Source organism: Acipenser ruthenus, chromosome 13 (genome assembly GCF_902713425.1).
Source record: "Acipenser ruthenus chromosome 13, fAciRut3.2 maternal haplotype, whole genome shotgun sequence".
Taxonomy (NCBI): Eukaryota; Metazoa; Chordata; class Actinopteri; order Acipenseriformes; family Acipenseridae; genus Acipenser; species Acipenser ruthenus.
The window spans coordinates 6,117,659-6,140,815 of record NC_081201.1 but is presented as its reverse complement, the minus strand read 5'-3'; the positions used below and the strand labels follow the sequence as shown (position 1 = coordinate 6,140,815).

At 37.8% G+C, this 23,157-nt stretch overlaps 2 protein-coding genes across 5 annotated transcripts; one reads left to right on the top strand and one right to left on the bottom strand.

The window, feature by feature from the left end:
- The first annotated feature begins 80 nt into the window (after positions 1 to 80).
- LOC131740188 (cytochrome c oxidase subunit 6B1-like) lies at positions 81 to 3,467 on the top strand. 2 transcript variants are annotated; one of them, XM_059035548.1, is made up of 4 exons: positions 81 to 1,172; positions 2,148 to 2,259; positions 2,737 to 2,837; positions 3,223 to 3,467. In XM_059035548.1, exons 2-4 carry the CDS (start codon positions 2,154 to 2,156, stop codon positions 3,274 to 3,276), a joined length of 261 nt encoding a protein of 86 aa, XP_058891531.1. In that variant the 5' UTR covers positions 81 to 1,172; positions 2,148 to 2,153; the 3' UTR covers positions 3,277 to 3,467. The 2 variants fall into 2 exon arrangements, with proteins under 2 accessions (XP_058891531.1, XP_058891532.1); XM_059035549.1 differs by having other exon boundaries at positions 2,133 to 2,259.
- Positions 3,468 to 3,488: 21 nt separating this feature from the next.
- On the bottom strand, positions 3,489 to 22,789 carry LOC117418476 (katanin-interacting protein-like). 3 transcript variants are annotated; one of them, XM_059035542.1, is made up of 29 exons: positions 22,766 to 22,789; positions 21,816 to 21,859; positions 20,967 to 20,992; positions 20,025 to 20,116; positions 19,149 to 19,318; positions 18,718 to 18,830; positions 17,735 to 17,836; positions 17,327 to 17,452; positions 16,834 to 17,101; positions 16,560 to 16,694; positions 15,931 to 16,103; positions 15,589 to 15,704; positions 15,107 to 15,200; positions 14,607 to 14,822; positions 14,233 to 14,370; positions 11,945 to 12,821; positions 10,617 to 11,339; positions 9,474 to 9,682; positions 9,112 to 9,187; positions 8,323 to 8,500; positions 7,875 to 8,040; positions 7,321 to 7,484; positions 6,937 to 7,001; positions 6,353 to 6,463; positions 6,072 to 6,211; positions 5,853 to 5,954; positions 5,502 to 5,662; positions 4,954 to 5,039; positions 3,489 to 4,596 (listed from the first exon to the last, which is right to left on the bottom strand). In XM_059035542.1, exons 5-29 carry the CDS (start codon positions 19,303 to 19,305, stop codon positions 4,538 to 4,540), a joined length of 4,755 nt encoding a protein of 1,584 aa, XP_058891525.1. In that variant the 5' UTR covers positions 19,306 to 19,318; positions 20,025 to 20,116; positions 20,967 to 20,992; positions 21,816 to 21,859; positions 22,766 to 22,789; the 3' UTR covers positions 3,489 to 4,537. The 3 variants fall into 3 exon arrangements, with proteins under 3 accessions (XP_058891525.1, XP_058891524.1, XP_058891523.1); XM_059035541.1 differs by lacking the exon at positions 22,766 to 22,789 and adding an exon at positions 22,431 to 22,601; XM_059035540.1 differs by lacking the exons at positions 20,967 to 20,992; positions 22,766 to 22,789 and adding an exon at positions 22,431 to 22,601.
- Positions 22,790 to 23,157: the final 368 nt, after the last annotated feature.

Below are 23,157 nucleotides of genomic sequence, written 5' to 3'. Positions count from 1 at the left end.
ATTATTATTATTATTATTATTATTATTATTATTAATACATAAAAAAAGTTTTCACTTGTTTGAAATAAACCTTTTTACTCTGACAAACTTTTGGTAACCAGTGTGCTTATTCTGCCCAGGTAAGTTAGCCGTGATTTACAGTAGGTAAACATGATTGGATGGATCAACCAGTGACTGGTGTTTAAGTTTGGGGTAGGTAAAGCATGTACTTATTTTCAAATAGTATGTCATAGTAACAGAATTCCATTTGAAAACATACGTTTTTTAAAGCTGTGTATTTTTTTCTTTTTTCCCCGCTTGTAGGTTTGAAACTACATTCACAGATCATATCCCATTGATATTTATTACATACCCAGTCGCTGTATTTCTACTTCTTGAAAATGTCAGTAGTGTAATGGTGGCGCCGGCTATTGCATCTGATGTAAACTTGGCCAAAACTGTCGCTCTGTAGGGATAATGTCACTGTGGTATTGTTACAGGATCTTTAGAAAGCAAAGGCACTGCCCAGTAGCTTTTAGAACACAGACCGTGGCCAGCTGAGTCATGCAACGTGTGGAAAGAGATTGTTAAAGTTAATTTAATAGAAAATCTTTATAGTCCTTGCATACTGCAAACCGCACATTATAGAAACGTATAGCATACAAAATATTGCACTCTTTTTGGTTTGTATTCGTCAGCTTACTCTACGGAATTTTGAAACCGCATTGGGCAGACAGACAGACATGCACGTAGGCCTTCCTCTTACACTCACAGTCACAAGCTTGTCTTTTTAATACATATTGTAGCGAGCACGGGGAAGGCAGCAGCAGGGCTGGTAGGTGACGTAATTACACACAAAGAGATGAGTGCGATATACTTCTCCTTTTGTACAGCGGTACCGGCTCAATGCTTCAGTGCGAGAGATCCCGGGTTCGCACCCGCCCTCTGCCTGTGTGTAGATTACCTGCCTGTGTTAACCGAGATCGCTACATTATTAACCAGCTCTATAATAAACTGTTTGTATAGTACATCGGCAATTTAAGACTAAGGTGACCTCCATCCGCCATACAGAAGTGTTGAATTTGCACGGCTTCAATTTCAAATACCCGCGTGAGGTGGCACTAACGCAGTCACACCCTGTTCAAAAGCATTGCCAAAGTCACACTAAGAAACCTTTCGTCTGATTGGAAGAGGTAACTTTAAACAAACTAAATATTAATGTATACCACTTTTTTATTTTTTATAATTACTATTGATATTTGAAGTCATATCTATTAACTTGGGGGTAATTCGACCTGTTTTACGATACGCACCCTGCATTTGTATTTGTTTTTATATTATGCTAAACTTATTCTTATTTCGTTTGAAATATCAGGGTTTTTTTTAAAATCTATGCGGGTATGAAATAGCAACGATGTAGCATCTCTGTGCACTTATAAGAGTCATGTATATAAAACAATGGCTGTTCTACTGTAAATACTGACTGGGTCCTTCCTGTTCGTCGAGTCTAGTGTAGTACTATTAATTTATTATTTATTTATTTATTTTTTAGACAATGTAGTGTAAATGTCTGCAGGTGCTTCTGGAAGTATCTTTAGCAAGGAACTTTTTAATTTTTAATTAGGAGTTTTAATTTAACTGTACTTCAAGGACAAACTGAAACATAAACTGGAAGTACAGTATATAGCTTTCTTGGGCGATTCTGAAAATACAGTATTGTCAAGTTCAGACAATAATATTGATGCTGTTTTTAAATGGAGTGAAAAAAAAAATGGTACATTGCGCCGGCGATACCAAGCCTTTGCGCCATTTGTAGTGATAGATTTGCTGCTAATGTTTCATAAACCTGCTGTATAAATATCATCACGGTGAGCCATTGGTTTCCCAGCAGGTAAACCTAATTCATCTATATTAGTGGTTGCTTCAAATGTTTGTGTAGTCTCTAATAAACATTCTATGTTGAATTGGGATTATAGTGAGGGAAATTGGAAAAATCAACAAGTAACTGATAGGTATGTGCTGTGAAGTGGTTCTTGTTCTTGTTAGTAGTAGTAGTAGCATAATTGATTTAATTAAGACCACATTTGTTTGAGATGATATTAAAAATAGAAACAGTAGTACAGGAGCATTGCATTTGTCTTGCATGAGTGCAGCTTCTCTTCTTTCAGTGAAAGATGTCTCAGGATATGAAGGAGAAGCTGGAAAAGTACCGCACGGCTCCCTTCGATGCCAGGTTCCCCAACCAGAACCAAACCAGGAACTGCTGGCAGAACTACCTGGGTAGGCATGGGGAAAGTGTTGGGGCCAAATAGATTAGTTTAGTTTAAACCCAGCAAATCAAATAGTTACAAACGATTCTTGTAGATACTAGTGGTAGAAGTATAATGCATGTTCGTAATTTACAAGTGCACTTTAATAACCTTTTATAAAAATAATAATAAAACATTTAACTGTATTACATGAAAGGTGGATTAGGTATACTAATCCCTTTACTGGTAGCAAAGATTGATATACTGGAATATTTCACTGATTAGCATTCTTGTCCCCCCAGCTATTGGAGGTTTTTGCACTGCACGCTGCAGGCTGTCTCTGAATCACATGAAATCCTGAGTTAATGATTTGCAGTTCTTTGTGTGTGGCTTCTGTTGATTGGATTCACAATGAAATCATTCCAAAAGGGATGTATTGTGCATTCCAGTCTAGGAATAAATTATACATACTCCGATCTTAAAGCCATATTCATATTATATATTTTAGATTTTCATCGCTGCCAGAAGGCTCTGACTATCAAAGGCACTGATGTTACCCCTTGTGATTGGTATCTGAGGGTGTACAAATCGTTGTGCCCCGTATCCTGGGTAGGTATAAGATCCATCTGTCTCTCTGTCCATCTGTTTATGTATATAATAAGATAGTTTGGTATATAGTAAGTCAAACTACATTCAAACTGAAATATTGTTTCTTATTGTTAAACAAACATGATCAGCCTACACAAACATGCTTTCTGTTAAACCAAAAATGTCACATTTCTGTATTTATTAATTCTTGCTGTTAAGGTTTGTTTGTTTCTCTCTCCTCCCTTGGTTTTTATTTCCTGTAAAATGTTATTGTAGAAAATAATAATAATAAAAACACATCAGGGGGGTGAAAAAAAAAGAATGCATTTTTGTACAATTTACTGCTCGTTATTTAACATCTTGTTTTTTTTTCAAATTTACCTTTTCACGTCTCCCGTCTTTGTAGGTGTCGAAGTGGGATGAGCAAAGGGAGAACGGGACATTCGCTGGAAAAATCTAACACCAATTCACTAGATCTGCATCCCAAGAAGGCACCTCTTAAGACATTAAAATGTGGGGTCGGTCAGATCTTCCTAAGAAGTTATCCAAGCTCTTATGAAACTTGTGTTATGGATACTTTATACTTTATGGATATATTAAAATGCACCTTTTGATCTTTAAGGGTTCAGACAATAAACTCAGAACATAAAATGGGTTGTCTTTTTATTTTGTGTTTCATGACAAAACAGAATGAATTAAATAGGTGGAGATCAGAATCTCCCCTATTAACCAAAGCGTGGTGAAAGGATCTTTTATTATACATTTAAAAAAAAAACAGTACAACAGGTTGAAAGTGTTGTTTGAGCTATTGGGGCAGACAATAAAATAAGCTGCTATCCCTTTTTTTGAATCTACTACTATTCACACACACACACACACAAAAACCACAGTGGAACTCATATCAGTCCAAGGTCCAGAAACAGTCTATGCCACTCTTGCCAAACAATATAACCATTAAATGAAACTCATATCCAGCTTTTTTTATTTGGAGAACATTTTATTAATAAAAAGTAAAACTACATTAAATATAAATTCATTTTGAAGTTGGTGATAAAAAAAGCAATTTACATGGAATGTTTTATGTACAATCTTTGCAACAAAAATATACAAGAACATGACCTTGAAGCAGGAAACACCAAGCGCAGTGCTAAATGTATCCCAAAGCAATGAGCATAAAAGAATACTGTATACACAATAAGTGTTTTATTCTTTTAAAGTACCTGTCCGTTTTCAAAATACACTGTGCTAAAACAATGACGTGTATATAAAGTGTTGTGTCGTTGTTTACATTACATAATCTTGTCATCAAACAAATACCAGCTTCTACTGAATGTGCTTTCAAGTGTCATCACAGGCATTTTATAATTCCCGCAAAAGGATTTTAATGAAGGTAAATATTTGTATTATGAGAATGGTAATCTTCTTTACTGGTGTAAAAAGCCTGCAACAATAATGCTCTTTCCAGATGACTGAGAGTTAAATGTGACAAATATGTTGCAACAGGCACGAAGAAGATCGTCTTCTATAAAATTTCAGATGGCCACTTTTTTTTTTATTTTGACATAGTTACTGGGTTTAATGTCTGACCCAGCTTGGCACCAGTAGCACAAAGTCCAATCCTCATCACATGCATTTAGGTTAGATGGAAAATGTCCAGGTTTGCTTTCTGCCTTATATGTTAGTTATCTGCATGTTGAAGTACACTTGGTTTGAAATTGTTTTTAGTATCTTCTGTTTCCCTGCTGCCCTCTGTCTGTCATGCAGGTTTTTGGTCGCAAAGCTTTGTTAAAAAAAACAACAAAAAACATAAAAAGTTAAGGTTTAATTATATATATATATATATATATATATATATATATATATATATATATATATATATATATATATATATATTATATATATATATTTTTTTTTTAAGTCAATATCCAAAGATACTACAAAATATGTAATGATTAAAACTTAACTCCTGACATTAGACAAATGAGACAATTTCTACTTTAATATTTACAGGCATTTTTTTCAAATGGTTTCCTCTGCCCCTTCCACCGACGACTGTGCATTAATCCGCATATAGTGATCTATTTCATTCCCTGGGTTTTTATCTGGGGTAATTTACTAATAAGTAGGAAGATCTAACCTGGATCTGCAGTTTGCTTGTTCTTGTTGTGGTGAATGACTTGGTTCTCATTGGTCAGCCTCACATCTTGGTCTTCAACATAGTTGCTGCAAAGAACCAAACACACTAACCTCAAAACTCCAACAATGACCTACAAATGAAATCTGACACTCATGTAAGTATTTTGTAAGTATAAAAGACAGGTATTTTTATACACAGGTTGTCACCTGGCAGTAAATAATAAATGCACAAAAAACAGCATAGGAAACCATGGTTTTCACAGAGGACAGTGGGTTAACACTGAGGTTGAGGGTATATGGGTTAACTATTTAAACAGTCAGGGCTGACACAGCTCTTGATTGCTCACTACTTACTCTTCCTGATTCCTGCTTGGGAGAGGACTAGAGCAGAGAAATAAATAACTATTTTTAAGAAATGGGGCACATGTCAGACCTCATGAGTGTTTATTATTGAAGTATTATTCCTTTTATTGATTCAAATGTATACATGGTAAAAAATGACATAGGAGTATTTTATTTCCACCTGGCCACTGAATTGAATGTTTGTACCTTATCACAGTTTTTCTCTCCCGTAAAGCAATCATCTCATCATCTGTGAACAGGATGGTGTGATATGGTACAACAGGGTCGCAGGTTGGCAGTATTCCCCGGGACACATGGCTCACCATATCCAGAATTCCATTGTATACCAGCAGATCATCCACCAGCAGCTGGGAAAACAAAATATCCCTTTTCAGAACTGTTACTGCAAAGCCTACTTTGGAACTAACCACCATTCCAACACTGTACCTTTTTATACAAGTATGTTTTTAAGAAAAACAAACCCATTTCCCCCCAAAAAAACAACCACATACAGTTATAATAGGAGATCAGTAAATATATTGAATAGCAGTTACCTACCCCAAACTCTTTCACTCCTCTTTGAGGGGTTTTAGAATAGTTCCAGAGTTTTATCATCGACACAGTCGTTGGCTGATCGAAAATAACATATACCCGATTCACCTATATGAAAATAACAGACTTGGTTATTACTTGTTTATTTACATTTTGCACAAAATATCTCGTACAGTACATGGGAGAATAAGGGTGCAACAGGTGAAGAAAAAAACATCTCTGTACCAAACCAAGAACGACAGGGGCCAACCACGCGTGTCTTCCATCTTGGGTATTGTTTACTCCATCTATTAGTTTGTCTGGAGTCCTCACGTCTCCTGTGACACTGTCCAACGCATTCACACTGTCTGGATATGCAGCGATGTCTGGTTGTGAGACTTAAAGGTATTTGAACTCTTTTTGCTTTCCAGAATCATTCAAACTCTTGGAAGAGAAATGTCAGTGTATCCTGTAGTTATCATTTAGGTCAATTAAATTTAAAAAATGGATTTCTTTCCAAAGGATACTGTTTTCCGTGAGAGTGATCTTCTCATTGTGTTTATTGTAGAACTCCAGTCCGTTCAGTCCGATGTAGTACGGGTCAGCCCAGCTTGTCAACAGTTGCAGCTGGAAGATAACTGCCAGCAACAGTTAAGGAACCAATAATGATCTCTTGGGCAAAGTATCCTTACGCATTCTAGGTCAAACCTCTATGTGTACCTGTGCTTGAAATCTCAGTCTTATTTCATGTTTGTTAATGAAATGCTTTTGAAAACTAGTTGCATCATTATTATTATTATTATTATTATTATTATTATTATTATTATTATTATTATTATGTAATTTATTTATTATGTAGACACTTTTATCCAAAGTGACTTACAGAGACTAGGAGGTGAACTATGCATCACAACTGCTGCTGCTGCTGCAGAGTCACTTACAATAGGAGCTCGGTTTTATGTCTCATCCGAAGGACAGAGCACAAGATCAAGTGACTTGCTCATGATAACACACAGTGAGTCAGTGGCTGAGGTGAGATTGAACCCTGAACCCTGAAGTTAATACATTGTCAGATCAGCAAAGTTTCATTGCCTTTTCCAAGAAAGGATACAGCCACATGGCATCAGAGGGGCTTCATAGTCCATGCTAGCCTGTTCCACATTCTTTGAGTTACCACTGTTGTGGAAAAAGAAAATCCAGATAAAATAAGGGGTGGATCATCCATCATATTTTGTTTAAACATTAAATCATATTGTTTAGCTCATCATTAGCACTGAGCTGAATATGCCTTTTGCAAACTTCAAGTCAAATACTAATGATTTAAAAATTAAGCAATAGCATGGTGAAACTTGCTTTTTGTATTGGTCAAACGATGTAGGCAAGCTCTTTGCCTACTATACTAAATATATTTTCATCAAATGACTCTTACTCCTGTTTCTAGCAAGCATCTCATAAAAAAATGCATTACTCAACTAAGTCACTCTATACCATTTACCTCAGCTGCTGTTTGCTTTTGAGTCTACTGCTCGGCTGTAAGAAATCACTGAACAAGATCTCCTGGGCATAGTCAAAATGGCAGTTGCCAGGACCTTTTCGTATGAGGAAGCCCTCTGGTGGCGAGATGCAGAACCCATCAAGAGTAACATGGACTAACTTCAGCTGGAAAAACACAGAGTAATACAGAGACAATCAACTGACTTCACTAGCACAAGCTTTCAAGACCTCAAGACGTCTCTTTTTAAGGTGAAAGTAGAAAAGAGATTGATGTTTGCATTCAAAAGGTGTCATCAGAACTTTAACAAAAATAACCCATTTTGAATCCCAACAATTCTTATACTGTAAGGAAAAATGCCGTGCGTCAGGTTCATCTTTATTTCCAACCATTTCACATTCATTTCTCAGTGACTTGAAGGCTACAGACAGTCAATTCACATATTATTTTTGATATGCATGTGTCAGAGAACATTTCTTACTGCCTACCATAATGTAACAAAACTTTGCCTCATAGCCATGAGCTGGCTTGAGAAAGATGCTGGGCTGTTTGCTTACCCCTCTGTAAGTATCTTCTGGTGATTTGTTGTAGTTCCAGAAGCGCAGCCCAGCTATAGTCTCAGGCTTCTCAAAAGACACAGTTAGAATGTGATCTTTTCCATGGGTAAAAGGAATCAACCACATGTGCTCATCTTCCATGGTGACATTGGACCCGTCTATCAGTCTGTAATGACAAAATGCAGCCCTGAACAACCAGAGCAACTCTGCACAGCAAACAGATTGTATATTCAGCACTAAATCAGACTACAGTCTGGCTGCTTTTCTTATAACAACCTGACCATGAACTATTACTATAGTTTTCAAAATACTCAACAATTAAAAATACCTAAAACAAACCAAAAAACTGATAATGTATCCATTGATAATGTATATATTTTTATTATTATTCAAAACAGTTAATAGTATAATCTAGTTTTTGTTTTATGTCTAATGCTCAACAACGCACTTGTCTAAGGTTCTGGAATCCTCACTGTATTCTGGCAGCTCGTTGAGATCCCGTGGAGAGGCGCTGATAATGCTCATGCTTAGTGGAAGGGCCTGACCATCCCTGCCAACAACCTCAAACCCAGTCAGCCCCAGGTAATGTGAGTCACCCCACGTCGAAGTTAAGTTTAATTTAAGGCCTAAATGAAAAACAAAACAAAAAAATAAAATACATCTATATAAATAGTCATCACTATGATACCTTCCAAAAGATTCTTAATTATAAGCCAGAAACAGAACTGAATGTCCAATTATGTTTTTTTCCTCACCGCAGCGAGTCCTCACACAGCACAGACGTTCTGAGGGCATGTGAGCGTCCTCTGATCTTACAAGCCTAAATTCAGAATCGCTTTTACACTGAGCAATCCAGAGCAGAGGTAGGCGGGCTACCGATCCCAGAGAACAGAGACCAGCCCTGCGTCTTATCCACTCTGAATGTGCTTGGTGTCTGGCCAGTAGGGTTCGCTGTTGCACGATGAGGAGAAGCAATCGCTGCCGGTTTCCCACCCCCAACCCCGGGAGGGTCAGAGCCAATGTGACGCCCCCCTCAGGGTCCCCAGCAAAGTTTGGCCTCTTTGCACAGCCTGGATGCAAACTGGCGCCGTCCAAGCTGTATGACTCACCCTGCGCTCCCAGAGGCAGCGCTTTAACTGGATGAGGCACTCGGGGACCCCCAGAACTGAAACCTTTTGATAGCTATGTAGACTGGAATCACCCCAAAATTTTTTTATTTTTTTTTGTAAACACTTACACTTTCCAGTATATGTTCCTGGCACTTGGTTAGACACTTCTGGCAAGTGGATTGATGTAGGCTGCTGTTCATGTAGCTGAAACATAAAAGGTGGACCATGCAAGAATTTATTTCTCAGTTAATCAAAACAAAATATCAATGCTATTAAGTATAGAAGATATTTACAGGACCTGTGCTCCATAAGGAATTGCAGGGTTACATTATTTTCTCCAGTGAACTAGGCTATGGTATTTTTAAAATCAGGGCTATGTGATTTTTTATCTTTAAAACACCCAACGCCATATACCCATATATCCATCCTACTCTTCAATTAAACTGACATTAATTTTGTATCAGAAGTCGTGACACAAGCTCCTCCTTACCTGATGGTCCTCTGCTCTGAAGCCAGCCTGTGTGAAAGGTCTTTCCTCTCCCTCTCCGTCAGCAGTTCTGGGCCGGTTTAACTCCTCTTCATAAATTAGCCCCTGGGAACTGTCCAAATCACCATCAAAGGTGTTATCGTAATGAGACATGGCTTCTAAGATGTCATCATCGGTTGTGAACAGTATAGTGTCGCCAAACTGCTCCAGATCTGTAGAAAGAAAAACCAATAGCCTTTTCACACTTGCACACCTGAGCCGAGCTGAGCCCTCACGGTACGGCTACTTTCACACTCATCATTTTGTCTAGCAGAGCAGAGCCGGAACAGTGAAACTCTGGCCTAGCAAGATATCTGGTACTGACTCCTCATATTATTTTGTTGTTCCTTTAAAAAACAGTACTTAACAGAACATAACAAAAAAAATAAGATTCATATATCGTAAATGTGCAAAGTATCTGAAAATCACATTCAATACGGTCATTTAAAAATACCATATATTAACATTGCATGTATAAAAACAAGTTGTAAAGAAAAATATCTTTAAAACATGTTACATTTAGATTTTGTTTTCAATAGGCCTACTTTAAATCTATTTTTCTGAAGTGTTTACTGACATTTTTCAAATATTATCTGTAACTTTTTAAAGTTATTATTATTAGTAGTAGTTAATCTAACTTTAATAATATGAAATGAAATTATTCGCTTTGTGTTTGCATTCAGCAACATGTGAAAAACAAACACAAACAAGAAGTTTTTTTTTTTCACAACACTGTTTCGCGCTGCGGTTTAGTCCCATATTTCTCAATTCCTGTGAAATCTTTTGGTAGACTTTATCGTTTCGGAGAGTACGACCTCGGGATCCATTCTCAAAACAAATCCACACCACTCCTCTGTGCGCCTGTGTCCACTGAATTTGACGCCACGTTCCACAGTGCAGCTTCTACTGTGAACAGTAGTGTGAACACACCTGAGCCACGCTGGGTGGGCTCGGCTCGGGTGTGCAAGTGTGAAAAGGCTATAAATCAACTACTTCACAGTATCATTCACTGCTATTAGCAAGTGGCAGTAATAATGGTTAAGACACAGAAAGCCAAAGTCATGTATTAATTATTCCATGCCCACAGTAAAGTAAAACATAGTTTACCTCCAGACAGTGTCCCTGAAGCCTTTGCTATTTCTCCTTTAAAGATACATTTTCCATCCAACAGCATCTCCACCTCCCTGACCCCGCGGAAGGAATGTATACGGGATTTATTGTAGTTCCAGATCCGGATCATGGCTACCTGGCGGGGGGTTTCGAAGTCAATGTAAATGACGTGGGATCTCCCTGGAGTAAAAGGAGCCAGCCAGAGATGCATGTCATCCTGTGTCATATTTACACTGTCAATCAGATTGCTCACCACCCTGGGGTCCCGACCGTAGGCGGGCAGGATGTTAATATCAGGTGGATCTGCTTGGATACGGGCTACTTGAATGGGCTCTCCAGTGGAGCTGAACATTTCCATCCCATTCATCCCCACATAGTGCCGATCACCCCAGGTGGAAAGGATGTTGATGACCAAATGCTGGCCATGGGGCAGTACAGGGATTTCAAATTCATCATCCTTGTCAGCCTCGCTAAGGGGGTCTTCCTCCGGTTCCTCCTGCATCAGTGCCTGCCTCTGGGGCTTGGGAACCTCTGGAACTGACGCCTCTAGCCGCTGCCGCCGGAACTCGTCGAATATGTCCCCCTCAAAGTCCATGTTGGAGATGCGCCCGCGCTGGGACTGGTTGAACTTCAACAGTGAATTCCAGGACTCCAGCAACGAGTCATCCTGCTCACTGCGCCACTTGGCTCGGGAGGTGCGTTGCCTTTTACTCTGGTCATCTGGAAAAAAAACATTCATACAGCGATTTACTTATTAGCATCTTAAGCAGGCAGTGTGGTCCAGTGGTTAATGCCCAGGGCTTGTAACCAGATGGCAATCCTGGGGAATCAATTGCAGTCTTGGTACAAAAGGAAAAATAAACTATTTGAACGCTACAGCCAAGCTGGCAGATAGCCAGTGAAGCAGAATAATCTGATTTGCTGAAATGTAAATCCTGTCTGAGGTTGTATTAATATTTCAGTTAGACGGCATGCTGTTCAAGAGTAAGAGAAACTGATCAACCGGAAGAAAGCCTTTATTAAAACAGGACTGTTTGAATCTCAGAACCCTGGTAATGGTTGTCCTGTGACATTGCCAAACAGACAGAGAGCAGTGCCTTCAACTGATTCAGGATTGTGTAAGATTAACCGGTGCAACACATGATTTAGAAAACTATGCAAGCACTGTGACTAAATGCGTAAACACTCAGGCTTTCTGATCACATCTGTGCTGACTTGACTGATAAAACAAATCAATCAATCAATAAAAAGCAGTAAAAGGACTGAAGCCATAGCCAAAGCATTCTACTAAAAGGCTTTCAACCTCTTTGAAATAAGGAACATACCGATTCTGGGAAGACCTTGTGTTCCATTGGTATGGAGTAACTCCTGTTGCATAAAGTTTCTCATTGCGCTTCTCCTGCCACTAACAGGGCGATCAGGTTTCTGAATAAAGTCTTCCAGCAGTGATGTGGTGTAGCAATCCTTCTCTGCTGCCTTACCAAAAAAATCTAAATCCAGGGAGTCGGTTCTGTAGCCTGCTGTAGGGAGACTCAGACCTCCATCCAGATTCCTTTCAGTCTTGGACATGGTGCTCTTATGAGCTTTTACTAGATTGCTTGTCAGTTCTGGCAGCTCACAAACTGAAGTTCGTTTCAAGTCTTCATTCTGGTCTTTGGAAAGCCAAGGAGGTCTCTCTTTGCCGCACTCTGTCCTTTCCTGGCTGCCCTTGTTTATCGGTTGTAACCATGACGGTGTCCTAAAAAACGTTGGTTCCGCTATTTTTTTCCCAGTTAATTTTTCCAGCTGTTGTTTCATCGTTAGCTCCTCATCCAAATGTGAATCTTGGCTGGTTTCAGAAGAGTCACTCTGTGTTTGTCGCTCCAGTTTGGCAGCAGAAACTGAAGGCATCTTAAGGTCTTCCATTAGGCCACCACTATCACTCTTCCCCTTGAGCATTTTTCCTATTTCATCTTCATCCACAGAGAAGCTACAGCTGACTGAAGCACATTCCTGACTCGGACGCCCACTACTCCAGTCTTTGCTGTTATCGGAGCTGCCTCTTGAAACAGGACTGGATACAGCCTCCTGTTTTGTGGGGCTGAGGTCAATAGTAGTGCTGTAGTCAAACACCTGGTTCCCACAGCCTTTCTCCAGCTCCCCATCGAACATCAGAATACCATCGAGGTAAACTCTAACATGTCTGGCTCCAATATCCAAATCCTATTGAAAAATGATAACATTTAAAATTAGATTTCCATTTCTTTTACACAGACCAATTTTTTTTGTACCTTGAATTTGTAGGCACTACATATAGTTGCCGTTATATAGATGTCTATTATTACAGCAATACACTTGAGACCCATCTCTTAATACCATACATGCTTATCTTGGTTTTCAAAAGCCTGTTGAATATTTACCTTTTCTTAGCTGCTGAAAAGTTTAAGATCCTCTCATATCAGTTCACATTTGTATGTAACATTAATGCATGTACACAATCTACATACTCAATTCAAAATAAAATTGGATCAAAACTGTTTAGGAAAGTGTATAATGTGTCACTGTTACATTCTATATTGCAGCTATTAGCAACTGACTGCACTAATTAAATACAAGTCATTTTCATACCATAAGAAGAACATAAATAACAAATAGCTCTATTACATACCTTGTCATCAAGCAAGACAACTGCTAAAGAGTTTGGAAAACTTTGCTTTTCCGTCGTCTTAATGAACACTACAAAACACAGTAGCACCACATTGTGCAGCAGCGTGCTCTGCACAGAAGAACCACAGCAGAATAAAGCATGCTCTGCATCTAATCCAATGGTAAATCCCTCTGTTCCACATTCTGCTGCCTCAGTCACAGAAATCACTTTCAGTGGCAGACTCTTGTCTCCATTACAACTAAGGTTTTTAAATGTATTATGTAAGATTTTCCTCTGCGTTTTAATAATTCCATCTCGTCAAAAGGTAAGGATTCTTTTTTATTTGAAAAGATCTCTAGTTGTGGAGTCCATCTCTCGCGATTGTAATTACCTCTACACTAACATTTCTGCTTGCATTTTACATTTGCAATTAACTTGTATCATGTAAAATGAACTACATTTCTGTACTGACACAGTCTGCCATGTCTCAAGCAGCATGAATCAATAGATCGCACAGGTTTTTTTTTTTTTTTTTTCTAAACCATAAACATTTGGAAAGTTAATCATTAAATCTGCAGTTAGTGTTTGGGAAATGTTGTGTATTACAATTCAAAAGTCTATAATAGATTACTAGAAGAACCTAGATAGGAAAGTAATCTATGGAGACTATGGCTGTCTATGGTCATGATTGACTATGGTCACGCTAGGCAGCAGTCATTCACAGTGGTATAAGCCAATGCTTCTCAGTGTTGCAAATGCAGCTGAGCTTAGTAACAAATAAATAAGAGGGCTGAGCGGATTGGCAATAGGATAGAAGGCTATTAGGTCAATTCCAACCACGGTCAGCAGGGGCCTCTGTAGAATGGGCCTATAGCCTAACTATGTACTTTCTTGTTTGTTACAGAAGAGAAAAAAAAATAAAAAAGGACATGGGTTTTACTACTTTCAATGCACAGTAATCACAATAAAAAGGAATGTGCTGCTCACATTCAGGCTCCTGTTGTAGTTCCATATTTTGATCTTGGAAATGCCTAAATCCTGCGAGCGCTCCGGATTGCGAATAATGAAATACAGCTGCACTGGTGGGTGGAATGAGCATGTCCACATCTGGCGTTCCTTTGTGGTCTGTGCCAGTCAGGGAAACAACACATACAGTAGTGAATACATGATTAGAAACAAACAGAAATAAAAACAAAAAAACTAAACTATATATATAAAGTAGAAGACAAAGCAAATGAGTTACAGGTTAAGTTGCAAATAGACATGAAAATAAATCATTATCATAGGCAAAATCACAACATTAATTTAAATACACAAGTATTTAGATCAGTGGTTAAGAGTAACAGGTTTAATGTACTTACTTTAGTTTTTCCATTTGTCAGCGCACCTAGATCTCCGGGGTAATCTGCATTTCTGATATCAATGTCATGAGGAGAAACGTAAAGCTTGTGGTTTTTCAAGCTGAAGAACTGCACCTCAGTCAGACCTACTCTGCCGCAGTTCCCCCAGTTTGACAATATCTCCATTGTCACATAGACTGCGCCCGTCACCTCAGCCCCTTTCTGCGCCTGCGCTTTCTGCCAGGAGAACAAAACAAGCTTTCATTTACACTCCCAATAAGCCTTGGGGGGGACTTCAGAAGCAATGAGAGAGTGAGACAAACAGATTGACGCCATTTACCATTCCAGACACCAGGTGTAAGAATATATGTCACAGTGTGTTATATTGTAAAAACTGCTTTATAAAAAGGTCAACTAAGAACACAAAATTGGTTTTTACTTTACTTAAGAAACTTTGTTTGGTATTACATCTAAATCATATATAAAACAGCCCTGCCACAATACAAAATAAACAGACTTACTTCTGTTGGGTCACTACTTTTTTCATTCTCTTGGCTATCCAGAGAGGAATCAATGTCGATTCTTTCTAGTGCCTTTAAAAGCTTTTTCTGCTGGCTGCAAAGAGTACACAAAGCAAGATCTAGAAATGTACTATTGCACGACACCCTGTAAGATTAGAATATTCTATTCTACTGGGACCCTAGCCCAGGTATGTCAGTATTTTATTTCACTTTTAGAAAACCAGGTTAAAGCCTTGTCTACTGTAACAAAATCCCAAAGTCACCTAGAAGTTTATGTTGATACCAAATCCTCAGATCTTTGACTTTTGGAAAAATGAGTTTTGTACTGGAACAGAAAAGACACTGTATGTAAAATAAGCAGTTGTAACACATATACAGATCCTGGGTATTGACTACATTTTAACATACAATTGATAACTGAAATGGGGATGTTTAGTTTAAAACCATTGTTTTATCTCAGTTCTCTCTCATATGTCAAATACCTTCGTTCCAGTAATCGGATTCTCTCCATGGCCTTGGTGACTTCACTTTCTCCCACTGTCTCTGAAGAAGTAGAGGGAATTGATCCATTCAACACCGGTGCCGAGGACGACATCAGCTGCAGAAGGGGAACAAAAACAAAAGAAATGATGAGTTCTCTTTAGTCAGTGGTGTAAGATACTTAATTGCCATGCTTGGCAACAGATCTCCTGCTAACAGAACATTTCCAAAGGTCATTTTATCACATCAATCTTTTTCTTTTAAAAACAATCCTACCCCTTAGCAAAGGTGTTTGGCTGAGGTGGAAGGAACCCTCCCTCCCTCCCTCTCCCTGCAACACTTACCAGTTTTTCAGTAACTGCTTTATCTGCTGGCATGGGTCTCATCTCTTTCTGAATGGGTTTATTTTCCCTCTGCACTGCCTCAATGACAGCCGAGGCAGACTCCTCAGGGTCCTTTTCCTCGAACAGAGGTCTCCTAGCAGCTGACAGCGGCCTCTCTACACGACTTCCAGGCCCTAGAAAAAAAAAACATTAAGGTTGTTAAAACTTTCCAAAAACAGCCTGGTTTTTATCTAACTTAACTAGTGAATTTGGAGCATAAAAACACCTCTCTTACTAACAAAACTAACTGGGGAATCACAACACCTCCCAGTGTGTAGTTGTAAATCAAATCAGGAGAGGTAATTTGAGCCAAGTTCATGCAAGATGTTGTGAATCAGCTGACTAAATTAAATGAAATATTTGCTGGTAGCCAGTGGAGATGGGGAAGTACTGGAATACAATGCAGGATGAGCATGCAATAATTACAGCAAAACCTGCACTCCAGACAGTTTCTCAAGTTTCTGTAACTAAGTCAACCTATCTAAAAAAAACAAACAGAACATAACATTCACTTTCAATCACTTCAACTATAAACCTATTAGAACCCCCAAATATTGCAACCCAAATCTACCAGCTTTGCAGTCACTTACTAGAGAGATCTCTGCAGGTAGAGGAGGAGGGTGGTCTGTCAGATGATTTACTTTTTACCATCATGGGCTTGGTGGGAATATAAGTCTCAATGTTGTCTTTTCTTTTTGCTGCAAGCGCTCGCTCTTGCTTAGTATCTGAAAAAGCAGAAAGAAAACCAAGTTTGAGCCGCTGCATGGCAGAACATCATCATAATTAACTGTGAGATTGACAGCTTCCTAACAACAACAACAACAACAACAATACCAAATGACATAAAAATGCACAAAAACGTACTTTTAGGTGAAGGGCCAAAGTCTAGGACTATGACATCTCCCGGTTCTAGAGCACATTGTTGCCTTTTTTGATCTTTTTGACTTTTGCCCCGGTTTTCTCGTGACGTTTCCTTGGAGTCCAGCTGCAAGTCCTGCAGACTCTCAGTGCTCTCGTCCACCTCTATCTGCTCCTCCACAGAATCCTCTTCGAACCCATCCGACTCCTCGCCCGTCGAGTCCCTGCTGCTCCTCGTGAGGCTCACACTCCCCTCTAGGCTCCTCCGCAGCACCTGACAGAGCAGAGAAAGGAGCAATGGACTGGACAGTAACTACACACCGTTACAGGGCATGTACTCGTGGCATGAGACAGAAGGGGGCTTTTAAATCAATGTTTTTTTTGTTTTGTTTTTAATTCATCACTCAAATATAAGTATGTTTAAATAAAAGAAACTTTCTTAGATTAAAAGCAAAAATATGTAAAGTCACAACTGTTATATCTAAATGCCAAGACATACCTTCACATCATCAACGTTCAATAAAACTTTATCATTGCGGTCACTGTCGTTCCTGTTCAATTTTGTTGCACTGGATGCCCTTGAGTTTTCACGACTATCCCTTCTGGGAGAGTCTATAATTGATTTCTAAATGTAGACAGAAGCAAATACAATGGTTATTTAAAATACTGTACAAAACCAAAACAAAATCCATTTTTTTAATTTTTTTTTTAAACAGACATGAGCAAAAATTTAAAACAGTGAAACAAAAGAACACTGGTATTCAATCTGTGTCCCCAGTGCTCTTTGGGTGCAATGAGTACTGTATGTGGATATTAGATTATTATAAAAACAAGCAGATTCCCACAGTTATACTGTTACAGCTAAAATCACTTTGAAAACAAAGCCTCGTACGGAAAGCTGGCATACCTCCATGCTCACACTGTCGCAGGCATCAAAATCATCCGAGTAGTCAGGATTGGGACCAATCCGTATTCGAGGTCCCTTCTCTGTCTTAATGTGGACTGAATTCTGAAAAAAAAATAAAAATAATAATAATAATAATAAAATAAAATCAGTTTCTATTTCTAAATTGCATCGCAATGTCACTTACTGTATTCCAAAGATAATGCACTGCTTCAGGTATCACTGGATAAAGATCTTCTGTATACCGGTTGTACTTATTTCCGACCGTGAACTTTTCTACTGCCACCACCTCTTTTCTATTCACTAGATTAACAGTATCCTTTTTAAAAGACATCTAAGTCATATTTCCAGGTAATACATGTGAACCATAAAGCAGGTCCAATGAATACAAATCCAGAATGTCCTTCTGTCAAGGTCCACCATCTGTAGCAATCTGGTAGTTATCCACGAGTGTCTGGTTTTATCTTGCTTAAGCCAGTGTTTAATGATGAATAATTGAAGGTTTCTTTTTTTTCAGCGCCTGTGCAGTAAGATCCCTTATTAAGGGGGCTCACTGTTTACTGTAATTTATCAAAGTCTGTAATTAAATAGCAGGCCACATCTAGGCTTTTACCATGAGTACAGAGAACAGCCAAATATTCTGCAACAAAATGCAACTCTGGATACTGAATGAAGCCTCTCTCTCTATAGAAGTTGTTCAATGAATGATAAAGATCAACTTGGCAGGTAATATAAAGTATTAGCCCCCCCCCCCCCCCCCGACCATGATCCTTGTAATCAAGTTTGATCAAAATTAGATACATTTGCTAAATACAAGTAAAAATGTAAGAGTGACATATGTACCTACAGACAGACAGGCATCGCCGCATGTCCTAATAACCTATGTTGAAAAATGTCATAACCTCCTCTCACCTCTTTCTATCTCTGATGTACCGGCACCACATGTATTACAGGGCATGTCCTTCTCCAATAAAGCCATACCTTACCTGGGACCATCCTTTACGCTGGACCTTTCCGGGTGCAGTCCGAGTCCTCCGCTTCAGAGCGTCATCCAAATCCTGCAGCTCCTCAAGGGAAAAAACACACCTTCCAGACACGCCTGGAATGAAAACAGAAAGAGATCACTCAGACCGAAAAGAAGTCAAAATGTACTGAAGTTATTTTATTTTGATTTCTTCATGGAATACGTGTGCACTAGATAAGAACCTTGCTCCTACATTATAGGACAAGTGGAAGTGTAAATTGCACTCAAACATGCACAAGATACTTAAATACTGTGGCACTTTTTTGATAAATAAACAAACAAGCAAACAGCTTTCTTCATATGCAAGTAACCATTTGACATGATTATTGCTTAGTTTCTCAGGGTGCGCACAAAGTAAACAATTCAATAAAAGCTACCACACTGCCCTCTCACCTGCAGTCTGTGTAGCTCTTAAGGCAGTTGCCGTTGACGGCTGAGGACTCAGTCTCCTTGGCTTGCTCTTGAGATCAGCGTTTGCGCCATTTACATAAAGTGAAAACCCCTGCTCCAAACACTCCAGCTCAATCTGCTTTGGGTCTTTTGTTTTCATTTTTTTCAGGATCCTAGATGTTAATGAGAACATCTGCATGATGGTACCATCCAAGAGAATATGTATCCAGTTTAAAGCAGATTAACTATGAATACCTAATCTAACTGTAGCTCAATTTACAACATCAAATTTATATATATATATATATATTATATATATATATATATAAGAATAATAGATGGGCTTCAGTGAGTTACAGGAAAATAATCTTGACAGAAGGTATGAAAGTATGAAATTAGTTTTTGCATGTTAATTTTCATTTTATACAAGTTATACAATTTGTTTTTTGTTATAAAGCTGAATCTCTAATTTATATATTTCAATAAAACAATTAGCAATTAAAGAAATCACTTTACTTGTGGTTTCTTATTTTTTTTAAACTGCCCAAACACTTTTGTCTGTGACTGAGTGTGTATATTATATTACATATACATACACACACACACACACATTTTAATATGGTGCATAAACTTAGTTTGGATTGTATGTTTTCTAACAGTTCCCAAATAATATAAAAAATCCTCTTCAAGGTAGAATTGTATTCTATAGTTACATACTGAATTCAGAGTTTCCAATAGCATAATTGAAAGAATATGAAACTAGCACAAGTACAAACTTCCACTACATCAATATTGAATAAGGTGCTGAACACACCTCACACTGTTTAAGTTATAGCTGTATTACAGTAACTACATACCATACATCAGTGTTATCCTTACCTGTTTTTATGCTGAAGTGCTATTAAATATTCATCATGTTTTTCTTCAATTTCTGTGGCAACATCTCTCCCTGTCCTGCTTCCATAATATCCCTTATTAGGAAACAATATACAAACGTTAGAAATGCTGTGTTTTTCACAGTATACTGGACAATTTAATATTTCCCCATACAGTACATGTCCATATGCACCAACAGCCTAGTATTTCACTTTCCCATAATCCCATGAAAAAGGAGAGTGGAGTTTAGGAAATGTGCTTAATCTGAATCCCTACAAGCAAACATTTTATATATACAAATATATACAAATATATATATATATATATATATATATATATATATATATAAATATATATATATATATATATATATATATATATATTTGTGTATATATATATATATATATATATATATATATATATATATATATATATACGTATATACACACACACACACACATTATATATATATATATATATATATATATATATATATATATATATATATATATATATATGCAGTGTGGACTAGTGGTTGGGGCTCAGGACTCTTGACCGGAGGGTCGTGGGTTCAATCCCAGGTGGGGGACACTGCTGCTGTACCCTTCAGCAAGGTACTTTACCTAGATTGCTCCAGTAAAAACCCAACTGTATAAATGGGTAATTGTATGTAAAAATAATGTGTAAAAAATAACGTAATTGTATGTAAAAACAATGTGATATCTTGTAACAATTGTAAGGTCGCCCTAGATAAGGAAGTCTGCTAAGAAATAAAATAAATAAATAAATAAATTATAACGTTATAAAGAAAGTACATTAAGCCACCTCTACATAGAATGTTTTTTTTTTGTATCTGGTCCTTAACTGTAATGCAAGTTTTAATCAAGCCTATTGTCTAAGCAATATTAAAGACATGCAGAATATTCGGAAACAGGTATCTCTTACACATTCTGTGGCAACTACAACAGCAGCTACAGCAGAGAGAGAGAGAGAGAGAGAGAGAGAGAATAAGAGGCAGAACAAAGAATTGCCATACAATATACAAAATTTACATATATAGCCTATTTATTTGAATCTTCTGTATATTTAATAAACATAAATCCATAGCACAAACATTGATGGATGCATCAAGTTCCAACAACATTCTCAAGAAAGCACTACGAGCAAAAATAAATTACATTGCACATGTTATGTCTTCTTCAGTTACTATACTATACTGAAAATGTGTGTTTTAGATTTAATTTAATGTTTTTATTCATTTTCTACCAGTTTGAATATGCTTGAGACCGTAATATTTTCAGAAATGGCAGTTTTTAAAGGGAAATAAAACAAAAACCGTCAAAGTATGAGTATGATGAATGTTATTTATGTTTACCGGAGTATTTATACTTCTACAAAATACAGAAAGATGGTGCTTAACTGATTTGTATTTAATTGTACAACGAGTTGAAAACTGCCAAGTTCATGAGTATCAGACAGCGCTCTGAGCAGTGTGGCCATATAGAGGCAGAATTGCCAGGTGCATCTTCGGACCAACCTACTAAACATCACATTTGCTGACACAGGCTGTTCTCAACAATAGATCTGTCAATAGTGATGCAACTGTGATTGGTCTTGGAGTAACACATATGTGTGTCTAAGTGCTGATGCGGTGATGGGGAATAATTGGGCCGTAATTTAGTTAAGTACTGAAAAGCTGCAGAGGTTACTATTGTGCTTTGCCGTTTAAAACAGCAAAAATATAAATCGAAGATACAGGTATAAATAAAAAGTAAAAAGCAAACAGAAAATCACCTCATCTCTTTCAGAAGGCTTGTTGCTGGCTCTTGCAGAATTGCCTATATCGAAAAAAAAAAGTACATTAAGATACATTTTTCAGAAGGAAAGCACTCCAGCAAAAGTGTCGCTGGAGAGTGGCACATAGCTCCTGTATCACTTGGAGCATCCCTGTTATCAAATATTTTTTTTGTATCTTTTAATTACCATTTGTTGGTTTAGTTTCACTAGTAGGCGTGCTGTTTCCCTTTTACTGCTGCATGTAACCGACAGAATATCTCGCAGATGCTGCTAAATGCATTCCATGTATACTAGTCACCCCCGTACTCTGCCGCGGTGACAATTAAGTACAGACCGGGGCTGCACCTAGGCCTATACAACCACAAGTCACAGAAACCACAACCCAATAACAACAGTTTGTAAGAAAATAATAGGAATAGTGAAAAAAAAAGGTATCCTACGAGATTCGAACATTTTAAAGAAGTTCGTTAAAACGCAAAACCAGACAATACAGCGGTGACATGGGTTTGCTTTACAATTGCCAGTTTTGTTTTGTTTATGTCCTCAAAACGCTTCTGAAACTAAAAATAAATAAGATGATTATGTAAGAAAAATCGAAACGTTTTCACTTACAGTCCATATCATTACTGGCGTGTGTAAAATGATTTTCTTCAAATGCAAAGATTTATTTTCAATAAGAACGCATTCATTTCTCTGCTTGCTGCAGGCTGTTGTTGACAGTAAGTTTGTGTTGGTTACCAGGAGCAGAATGAGCCAATAGCATCAGTGCATGCATTATGGGCAGACCCACTTTGTAACTACACGACTCAGACGCATTATACATGTTAGTACATATATTTATATATGTACGTTTTGTTTTGCATACTTTTCAGGCTGCTCAAACAGCAATAATGATTTATCATAAGACACTCATGATCAGCTTTATTTCTTTATTGGAATGCACTTACCAATTAACCCTCTGAAACACTGCGTGCTCCATTTTCGATATGATCTCTGGAGTGCTTGCGTTTCTTTTACGAAATTGGAGCCTTTTCAGTTGGCAAGAACCGGTTGTCAAAGTTTGTGAGGTTCAGGAAACTCCAGTTCCGGTTGAAGAGCAGGTTTTGTTGATTCAGTCAGACCCAGTTGGACTCCACAGTAAAATTCCAGTTAACTGCCTTTTACCTCTTACTAAAATGATATTAAGATTTTACAGCAGCCTTGCAAATAAAGTATATTATGCTTTGCATATTTTAACCAGAAAACTAGTCAATAAAACGTGCCTCTAATTTCCAAATGGGGCCATCAAAGCATACTTGTTATGTAAAGATTATTTTATTAGTTGCATACAACTAATACC

What these genes read in the sequence shown, in the direction of transcription:
- LOC131740188 (XM_059035548.1), top strand. Translation starts at nt 2,154, where the DNA reads ATGTCTCAGGATATGAAGGAGAAGCTGGAAAAGTACCGCACGGCTCCC. An exon ending in CTGCTGGCAGAACTACCTGG is followed by an intron (nt 2,260 to 2,736) that starts GTAGGCATGGGG and finishes TATATATTTTAG; the next exon opens with ATTTTCATCGCTGCCAGAAG. An exon ending in CGTTGTGCCCCGTATCCTGG is followed by an intron (nt 2,838 to 3,222) that starts GTAGGTATAAGA and finishes CCGTCTTTGTAG; the next exon opens with GTGTCGAAGTGGGATGAGCA.
- LOC117418476 (XM_059035540.1), bottom strand. An exon ending in GATTCCAGAACCTTAGACAA is followed by an intron (nt 8,041 to 8,322) that starts GTGCGTTGTTGA and finishes TTGTCATTACAG; the next exon opens with ACTGATAGACGGGTCCAATG. An exon ending in CAGAAGATACTTACAGAGGG is followed by an intron (nt 7,485 to 7,874) that starts GTAAGCAAACAG and finishes GTGTTTTTCCAG; the next exon opens with CTGAAGTTAGTCCATGTTAC.